The sequence below is a fragment of the Anopheles merus genome, chromosome 3R (genome assembly GCF_017562075.2).
Source record: "Anopheles merus strain MAF chromosome 3R, AmerM5.1, whole genome shotgun sequence".
Taxonomy (NCBI): Eukaryota; Metazoa; Arthropoda; class Insecta; order Diptera; family Culicidae; genus Anopheles; species Anopheles merus.
In genome coordinates this window covers 25,503,988-25,514,475 of record NC_054084.1, presented here as the reverse complement: position 1 = coordinate 25,514,475, position 10,488 = coordinate 25,503,988, and the positions used below count along the sequence as shown (strand labels likewise).

Sequence of the window (10,488 nt, the reverse complement as noted above, 5' to 3'; positions counted from 1 at the left end):
TCGATTCCTTGTTGGAATTTTGTCCACCACCTGCAACCCACTGTGCAGCACAGGCTTAGAACAAAACGTGTTCGTCTCCCCCACCCCAGAGCAAGCGAAGGGCGCGCGATGCGGGCGTATAAAAACGAATTCTTTCTCACAGCTTCTCACCATTATTCGACCAGATCGTGGTACGGCCGGGTATCATCATCACCATCATCTTCCCCAAACCATCATCATTACCATTATTCACATGCGCTCACACGCACGCATCTAACATACAAACTCGTCTTTGCCACCTTAGTACGCTACGCTTTTAATCCCCCACCAAGCGCGCAACTAGGATTAGCGAAATTCATGCGCCGCACCTCACACTGTCTCACGCGGGGGTCCGATCGTACAGTGAGCCGGGTGAGATAGAACGTTTTTGGGGGGCTGAGCAGTGCTCGGGCCCCGTAGCCGTTTGGAGACTTTTTCTCCCCTCGGCTCAGTAGCGTGCCGGACGCAAGCTTCTTAGGATCAACCCTGCTAGCGAGTTTTAGTAGCTTCAACGGGATCGCTCAGTACATTTCGAGCACTTCGTGTGCGAGCAGTGCTGCCAGCTGTAACCGTGGTAAGTGGTGAGTAGCGCACTCTCCGAAACGGTCAGTTTCAGAAACTACAACACGCATTGCGTTTGGCCAGTGCACACATGGCAAACTCGATCGATCCCCACCGATGCAGCAATAGACACAGTTGGGGACACAGTTGGGGACACACACACTGGACGCCAGGTTGTGCATTGTGCAAGAAACCATCATCATCATCGTCAGCTTGATCTCCACACCCTAAATGTGTACGGTTGCTAATTTTTAGTGTCGTTTATTAAAGCCGTGCTGCAACTGAGCGGCAGAAAAAAAACAGTGGAAGTGTAAACGAAGGAGTACCCCCATCTACGGGACTTGGGACACCGCAGTGCGTGGTAATGAAAGTGCGTCGTTCAAACACATCGAATTCACTGTCCGAACTAGGTCGCAACGGTGTAGTGTGCAGTGAGTCCCCGGAACGTACCGACCTGATCGCTTAGTACAGCCCGTGCCGACGCATCAAACCACATACCGATGAAACAGTTGACAATCTACGCGTTCGATAATCGGTTAAAGGAGCTGGCGGTTCGTCGAGAGTGAGAGCGAGAGTGTGTTTGTTGGTTGCATGTTTGAGAAACGAAGCGTTTTTAAAAATGTGCCATAATCTTCCTAGTAACTCGTGTCGTTTGGCAGTGCTTCTGCTAACGATCTTCGTTGGCTGCTTCCCAACGACCGCACACGAGTTCACGATAGGACCGTGCCAATTCCAGTACCTAGAACCGTGCACCTCGAAAACGATCGCATTCTACGTGTTCTCTAGTGAACATCCGAAGGATGGCCCCGTACTGCTCGATTCGATCGATCCGCACGTCCCGGAACACATCCGGCTCAATCACACCAACAAGCTGATCGTACACGGCTATGGCGGCAGTATCGATTTCAACGCGACCAAAATGATCCGCAAAGGTAATGGTTAAACAATACCTCATTGCTCAAACCTCCCGATTTCTGATGTTCCTTTCTGTTCGACACTTCACTACGACAGCGTACTTGCGCAAACCAAACACGAACGTCTTCATCGTCGACTGGGGTAAGCTGTCCCGGCTGCCGTGCTACCCGACGGCCGCCTTCAACACCAAGCAGGCGGGCGAGTGTACCGCCACCTTTCTGATCGGTCTGCAGGCGAACCATCCGGAATTTAGCACCCGGGACCTGCACGCCATCGGCTTCAGTCTCGGTGCGCACGTGCTCAGCTTCACCAGCAACGCGCTGGAGAAATCGATCGGCGTCAGGTTCCGCCGTATCACGGGTAAGTTTTTCGGTAGCTCCAGAAGATGGAAAGGGGCGCTTTTCACGCACTGGAGTCTAAGCTCCCCCACCGTGCCGTGCCGTTGCCGTGCCGGTGAGTAGTGGTTCGCATTGACCGAGTGACAGTTTGGCACAAATTCACTGCTGCTGCCGTTGCATTGGTGCATTGGTGCATTGGTGCACCGGCATGGTCATTGCACTGCATGGCGGTGTACCGTAAAAATGCGTGGCCCCATGAACCATTCATGCTGGATGGCGAGAAAACCCGTTTCATCGTAAACTTCCGAATGTGTGCGAGAAGACTGAGCGCATTCTATCAAGACGAAAGCGGGCGCGATCGCTATCCCTCCAGTGAGCGTGAGAGGGTAATAAATTTGCAATAATATTACATGCGCTCACATCTTAAACCTGAGGTTGTGTTTGATACAGTTCACCTCTTTTTCCTTCTCTCTCTCTCTCTCTCTCTCTCTCTCTCTCTCTCCCCAAAGATGCATAACTCGTTTTTGGTTGACTAATTTCGTGCATAAAATAGAGGTTCTGGATATCTTTTTTTTTTTGCAAACCATCTCAGAGTACAGTGCTTTCGCAAACGGTGGAAGCTGCTCCATGGTTGATTGGTCACCGCTGCTTAGGAAGCTTTTAGATCGTGCAGGCTGATATACTGCAACCAATTGACCTAGGCTGAGCTACTGCCGAGATCCTTTCAGTTAGATGAAACGCAATCAGTGAAACAATGAGCACTTTAAGAGCTGAGAGGAACTAACCGATACGATCGGGCGTTGAAAAAGGGCAATTAAGCTGCAAATGAGGTGATCTTATTAACAACTCCAGGGAGAACTGCATTGCAAGCTAATTTGAATTCAATAGCAATAGGAAACAAAGTTCAAAAACAGTCATTTTCCATTTGCTAAATGATGCAACTTCGTCCAGAAAGCCTTAATCATTTAGCAATTAATATATTTTTTACCCATTGCGTATCCACTCACCTTGATCCGGTAAACAAACGAGACCCTAACGTGTTAACACCCTCCTTTATTTTTGACACCATTTCCCCCCCGATCGGAAACATGCAAATCTTCGAACGAAAGTGAGAACCGTGCCATGTGTTTGCATATTTCTCAGCGCTCAGCTAGCGCCGCCCGTTACGTTGATAGAAGAGGGTCACACATTAATTACGGCCCTACAAACATGGCTTCATGATCGAAGGAAAACCTGTTCACCAGCTGGAGACCGTTTTGTGGGTAATGTTAATTGAGCATTGAGCTGAGCACCAAATTGGTCGTCGATTGTTCCATCCATCCATCGATTGTTGGTAAACAACTCACCAAAAAAATAACAACGAAGAAATGATGAGTTTACTGATTATTGTATAACCTTCTGAAGCTGAAACATGTTGTTCATCCTTTCAGCTCAAATGATCTTGTCTATTTCATCTTGTATGCAGTGCACATACAGTTTCCGTGCGGCTTCATCTCACGCCGGACGGGTTAATGTCAATGTCAGCTGAAGCTGTGTGGCGCTTGTTCTGTTTTTTTCCCTACTCCTCCGTCCACAAATAATAAAGCCTCCAGCTGTTTGTGTCAAGTTCAAAGCTACAACTCGAGTTGGATAGATAACGTACAAACGCACACAAAAAAAGAAAGCACCGACCTAATGACCCTCATTGTACACAGTTCTTGTTTTTGTCGTGATGCTGTAATGTTGAATGTAAGTTCCTACTCAAACAGGTCCACTTCCGCAACCATTGGGCAAGGTCATGTCCAGTACGAACACCTTGCACGTGTCCTAACATTCATCTTCCGTCCACTTTTGTAGGTCTCGATCCAGCGCTGCCATTCTTTGCCACCGCCCGGCCACACTGGAAGCTGGACCAGGGCGATGCCGACTTTGTGGACGTGATCCACACGAACGCGGGCGTGTACGGGAAGATCGAAACGTGCGGGCATGTCGATTTCTACATGAACGGTGGCCAAAATCAACCCGGCTGTGAAAACGATCAAAGTGAGTGAGTTTGCTAAAGTGAGTATTGGCAGTTCCGTGACTAACACCCCCCATTTCGACAGATCAACCCCTGTGCAGCCACATGATGTCGGCCGCCTACTTTGCCGAATCGATCAACAGCAAGCACGGCTTCTGGGCGACACGGTGCACCAGTTACTTTGCATACTTTTTCGGCTTCTGTAAGTATCGCGTGGAGCAACAGCAACAGCAGCAGCAGCAGCAATCGTTGATTGCCGGTGAAGATAGCAGCAACGGCAGCAGCAGCAGACAGGAAGAGACCGCGCAACCTGACGTGGCCCTGGGCGAAAACAACCAGGTGCCCGATAGCAATCGCATACTGATGGGCGAGTACTGTTCGAATACGTGAGTAGCGCATCAAACGAACCAAAACTGACAGTGAACCTGTACGCGAGAGTATGTCTGTCCGTCCGTCCGTTCGTCCGTTTTGTCAGTGGGTCAGTGGCTTCCTGGGTTTCGCCGAAAAATTCAATATTTTGGGCACACTGTCGCCAATGGCCTACTATTGGGCCTTAGCTATTTCCCGCTTATTACATCGTTCCGTTTAGTTTTCGTTTCTTTTCTCTTGTCCATCTCAACAGCGTCGAGGGAGTCTACTTCGTGCCGACAAATCCAGTGCCACCCTTTGCAATGGGCTTCTGAGGAGTTGATGGCGACCAGCAGGCGGTTACTTCATTCTTGCGCTGTGCGAAAAGGCGTACACGATCGCGTACACCGTCGATTGTCGATTTGTGATCATCTTTGCCACAGTACTGTCTGTTGGATCTTTAGTGCAAACTTGCCAATGTGTTGCACTGCACATTAAGGCTGGCGCAACGTTCAAAACCGGAAAGAGTAAGCGTTAGAATTCATTTAGCTACCTTCACCGTAAAGCTGGTGCAATCTGTGTGGAAGATCTCAAAGGGAAACGCGGAAGATTTCACCTGCCGCCTGCTCTATGCTTACGCTCGATCGACAGCTTTAACACTCGCATAAACTCGCATCGACACAAAAAATGGTCATAAAAACGCATGGAGGGCACCGACAGGGCACGTTTGTCTCATTACCGCTGTGACGTTCAGCTGCAAGATCAACGCATGTGCCAAGAACTAAGCACCCAGGGGTGCAATCAGGCAGCTAGTAGTGGGACTGTGAATTAACTTAAAGACACAAAAAATGGAATGCTAAATCTAACGCATAAGTACGTATTATTGGTGATTTATCGGGATCATCGCGGGGACGAACTCGCTCATGACTTTGCCCCGTTTGGCTCATTTACGATTGCCACACACACACACTGGACGCAGACGCGAAACGGGGTGGTAATTTGTTCGGCGTGGAACCCAACTTTTGATCGCCTAGGTTAGGTACACCGTCGAAGCTAAGACGCAGTGGCACGACCTTCACGACCAATGCGAAAAGAATGTTCGCCCAGGATCGAAAGACTTACAAAAACACATGTGGAATAAGCTAACTGCCATCGGGTGGGATGTGGGAATGATGTGACCATTATTACCTAAGTCGCTGTAATAGAAGATGATCTGTTATTCGGCGTACAGTGGTGAAACTGATCATTTAGACTTCAACTATATTAGTTTTGTAGTCATTTTTTTTTGTTTGCTGCGTAGTACGTTACAATTCGTCAATTGACATCCCAAGCGTATGTGTTTTGGGACATGTTAAGTATTACTATTCAATAAACCAGCATAATTTAAGGTGATTTGTGTCTTTTTGCATTATTTCACAATTTCTGCAACAATGTTTAACGATTTCCAAATCTCGACACATTTTTTCAAACGATTTCAATTGATTATTTTATGTGCATGTGCTGCTGGCAGTCGTAATGCGCTACATTTTGCGCTTATTTTACAGCTTAGTTTAACCGGTTTTGAGTGTGTTCGGCGCGCTTTTGCTGTCTGCCGATGGCAAGGGTGTCGAACCTAAATCATATTATTTATTTTATTTTTGTATTGCTTTCAAATCCCTCTATCTTTTCCATTGTTCTGTCCGTTGCTTTCTGTCTTTTGACGTCTTTTGCAGTTTGCAACGTGTGATTTATGATTCGTTTTGTTTTTGAATTGTTTATTGTTATTTCCATTTACATTAACTTTATTTCATGTCATTTCTTCATTACTTTTACAATTTTCTCTTGATCATTATTTTAAATGATGGTTCAGTTTAAAATTGGTTGCAATTTTATGGGTTTCATTTTACTATTTTTTCTAATTCTTGAGTATGTATTTTTATTCATTTATTCAAGTTTTTTTTTATTTCATGTATTTGGAACTACAAAACTTCTTCACCAAAAAGAACTTTAGTTTAATCAAGTTCTATGTCTGTAATCTTGATGTTTTCTTGATGTTTAGTTCTTGAAATTTTATTGATGATGTGTATGCACATTTCACATTAAAGTTGTTTTTTTTTCTTGACTGTAATCTAAAATAGAATACAACAAACCTTAATAAACCTGAATAATACGAAAAATAATGCAACAATACTAAATTTGGTAGCATAAAAATAGCTTGGATACTTAAAAGTACTAAATATAATTAACGTGATAATCTAATTGAAAGAATTGGATAAGATTAGCTCCTAATATCACATGCTTTTCAAACGCTATCGCCTTGGTTCGCCATCCCTGACCTAAACATCAACCCCACCAATCGCATATCACAAACACCATCACCTCGAAACACACTCTCGCCGTGTACCGTGATAAACAAAACAAACCCCCGACAGCGCGACCGGAGCGGACCTACGGCAAGCGTAAACCGATTGAAGCCGGGGGTGTAGAAATTAGTGTCTAAACGAAACTCTTCCTAGCAGCTGGCACACGCGGTCTGTTCGGTGCTGGTAGATTCTAAGAAAATTGCACCCGTACTAAGATTGGTTTGCGTTTTTTGCGACTACTGTTACCATAGAAACGCATCCGCTCACTATCACTTCCCTCTTTCACGCGTGACTACGGTCACACGGGTAAGGAAAAAAGGGGTAGCAGGGCAAAGAAAGAAGAACCCTCCAACTTTCCTCTTAGTAGACCGACGGACCCGCACTTTCACTCGACCCGGTGGTAGCTGTTTGCGATTCACTAACTCATATTACGGCCAGTCAAAGGCGAACCGTCCAGACGGATCGATCAACTTTTTCGGATGGTGCTTTTTTGTTGTTGTTTTGTTCACCTCAGTCGTATCATCGCTCACATTTGCCGTTTACCGCGAGTGAAAATCGATATCGCACCATAGCCGGCGGCACCCGCGTAACACACTGCGAGAATTGCTAACGAGAACCAGTGAACCAGTGTCATAAAAGTGGTCAACCAAGCTTGATTGGTTGCCGTAGTCGATAGACAGGACCAGCACCTGGCGGTACTGTCGCGGGATTGCGCGAAAACACGCACCGCGCAAAGAGGCTGAAAGCAGGGAAACGCACTGTACGCGAAAACACTTTCGCGCGCTTCCAGCCGCACCGAACGCGTAAAGAATATTTAACGCACCCTTCCTGTGCACGCAGCAAAGAGGGGAAACTTTCGGCCAAGCCCACCCACATTCGACCATTAGTGAGTTTTTTTTTCACCCCATTAGTTTGATCCGTGCAGTGGCAGTTTGCGGATGCGTTGCAGCTAATCTTGCCCGTGAGTGACTGACAACTTGATAGTGAGTGTGTGCTCGTATGTTAGAATGTATCTAACGGTGTATGTAACCATTTCCGGTACATGCTTTAATGACCGATGAGCAGTAGTGAACAATTAAAGTGTGTGTGTGTGTGTGTTTGTGCGAATTTATGTATGATATAGTGTGGCGGTGATAAGCGTGTTCGTCGGTGTGGTTTGTTGTTTGTTGTAGCGCCAGAGTGCTTATCATAGCGCAGTGTGTAGTGTGACAAACGTCACGGCAATAGTTCGCGAGTCACACATCGGTGATGAGACGAGCATAATGGCTGGAAGAAGGAACTTCATTTGCTCGAAAATGAGTTGGAACGTGCTAGTAGCGGTGGTGCTTACTGGTAGGGAAACTGTTCACTTCATCCAAATACCCTGACAATGACCAACCATTACGCGTACCGGTTTCAGGGTTATACAAACCCATTTGAAGTGTGGCCCTTATCGGGTTGTTTTATCATTTCAAGAGCTGATCATTTATTTGCATTATCTAAAAAGCTGTTTAAAAAAACGACTCTCTTATCTGTTGATTGCATTAGTAGAACCCAAATGGAACGATAAACATGCAACGATTGGAGTGTGGTCGTTGTTGATAATGCTGGATTTGTAAACAAATGTTTCCTTTCGAATATTTACACAACTGAAACAGTTTGTGTTTTTTTAACAACTAGTTATGTTGGCCCAGGGCTAATTTATTTACAGGGCTAGCAACACCTTTTCAAGGTTTATTTGTTATCTCGTAGGTGTAACGCAAGGTGAAACGGTTCCAAACCCATTCCAGTTTACGAACTAATGCCAAATACTTCTTTCATGCTTATCGAAAAGCTCTTTATTCTTAAATGTTTTATTCTGAAACTGATCCACAACCCATACCAGTCATGTAACTGATCCCAAATCCAAACCAGTTTTCTAACTGATCCTAAATCCATGGTCCTAGAACATAGCAGAACATTTCTGTATCGGTCCTGGAAATCCTGGCACTAATCACGTACTCACACCGGTGCTGGAACTGATAACAGTCCAAGGATGAATTCTGACCGGTCCTTCAACTGATCATGTACCCATCCCGATCTCTTGAGACCTATCCCGAATCCATACCGATACTGAAATTAATCCTGAATCCATGTCTGGCTTGGAACTGATTCTGTACTCACACCGGTTCTGAAACTGATCACTAACACGTATCAATTCAGGAACTGATCACTAGGTCCTTGGATCTAAATCGTCGCTGAAATTTAACGTGAATTGATACGGTGGCTATTCCTATCTAGCCAATGATTTTCGTTACCCCTTACTAGAATTTGTAAAGCGAGACGAGATCTGTTAATCGTTTACAGTATTTTCCTATAATTTCTTATCATTTCTTTGTCAACCATTTTCAGCTTTATCATTCCTGCCCTCTTGCCGACCTGTTCCTGTTTCGGTGAAAAAAGGCCGCAGCAGCTTTACCATCGGTAACTGTGTCTGGGTCGTCGATCGGCCCTGCCCGGATAGTGATATTCGGTTCTATCTCTTCACCCGCTCGAATCCGGACGATCGACAGTACATCCACATTGACGAGACCTGGGAACAGTCTAATCTGAGCTCGTCGTACTTCAATCCCTCCCACCCGGTGAAGGTCATCATCCATGGGTACAATGCGGACATGTTCCTAACTCCTTTGATAAACATGAAAGGAGGTACACGATCAAGAAGCTCCTTCTCATAAAAAAAACTTGAACTTAACATTATGATATATTCTCAACAGAGTACTTGTCCCGTGCGAACTACAACCTCTTCTACGTCGATTGGAGTGATCTTGCGCATGGTCCATGCTACCCGTCCGCCGTCCACAATACACGCCACGTGGGCAAGTGCATCGGGCAGCTGGTACAGCGTATTATCGATGCCGGCACGGACAACATACATCTGGTTGGGTTTTCTCTGGGTGCACAGGTGACCAACTACGTGTCGACAACGGTACGACCGTTCCGGCTGAAGCGTATTACGGGGTTGGATCCAGCGATGCCCCTGTTCATTACGGCCGCACCGGACGATAAGCTAGATCCTACCGATGCCGAGTTTGTCGATGTGATCCACACGAACGCTTTGGTGCAGGGGAAGATCGAACGGTGTGGACACGTGGATTTCTACGTTAATGGAGGAATACTGCAGCCTGGTTGTTGGGGGTCCGGACAAAGTGAGTTTAAAAGATGTTCTCTTTTGAGTATTTTAAATTAATCATCTTTTTTTACATCCTTTTTCTAGACCCAATGGCATGCAGTCATCATCGCGCCCCAGACTACTACGCCGAATCGATCCGCAGCCTTACCGGCTTCTGGGGCTGGAGCTGCCAAAGCTACGTGTACTATCTGCTTGGCTTTTGCCCACAGAATAATGCGCAAGTCATCGCCGGGGAAGATTGTCCCACCGGTACCGAGGGCATGTTTATGATAACGACCAACCCTGCTTCTCCGTTTGCAATCGGTCGGTGGGCTGGTTTTAGCATCCCTCAAAAGAAGGATGCCATTCTGAACAAGCACGGGCTGAATCGGGACCCATTCATCAGCGATATCGATCAGTGGGGCAAGCTCGATAGTTCCTTCAACAATGTGGACCACTTTCCTACCCCTTACTCACAGGATCCAAACCACCAGGGCTCGCAGGGCGGAGAGGATGATGAGTGGCCCTACTTTAACCATGTCGGAACAAGCGACCTGACCAAGGAACACATCCGGAAAATTCTAGAGCAAGACAAATCACGCTACAGTGGTGGGGCGTTGCCAGCGGTAAAGAGCACCCTGGCCACGACGATCCTCCCAGCGGTGGCGCTCCCTAGCGACAACGACATTGACGATGCGTTCTACCTGCAAGATTTACGGCGCCGATTGCAGCAGAAGGAAGCGAGCGTTATGCAACGCTACACGATGCCAATGTTTAATGCACATTAGTGCAGTTTCGGTCGCCACTGTGTCTGCACTGTGCACCCCAAAACCCCTC

General features: G+C 46.6%; 1 protein-coding gene across 1 annotated transcript; it reads left to right on the top strand.

The window, feature by feature from the left end:
- The first annotated feature begins 169 nt into the window (after window positions 1–169).
- Window positions 170–10,448, top strand: LOC121598126. The gene is made up of 7 exons (XM_041924721.1): window positions 170–1,511; window positions 1,591–1,854; window positions 3,669–3,854; window positions 3,917–4,217; window positions 9,004–9,188; window positions 9,257–9,688; window positions 9,757–10,448. The coding sequence occupies exons 1-7, from the start codon at window positions 1,199–1,201 to the stop codon at window positions 10,437–10,439; spliced, it is 2,364 nt and encodes a 787-aa protein (XP_041780655.1). The 5' UTR covers window positions 170–1,198; the 3' UTR covers window positions 10,440–10,448.
- Window positions 10,449–10,488: the final 40 nt, after the last annotated feature.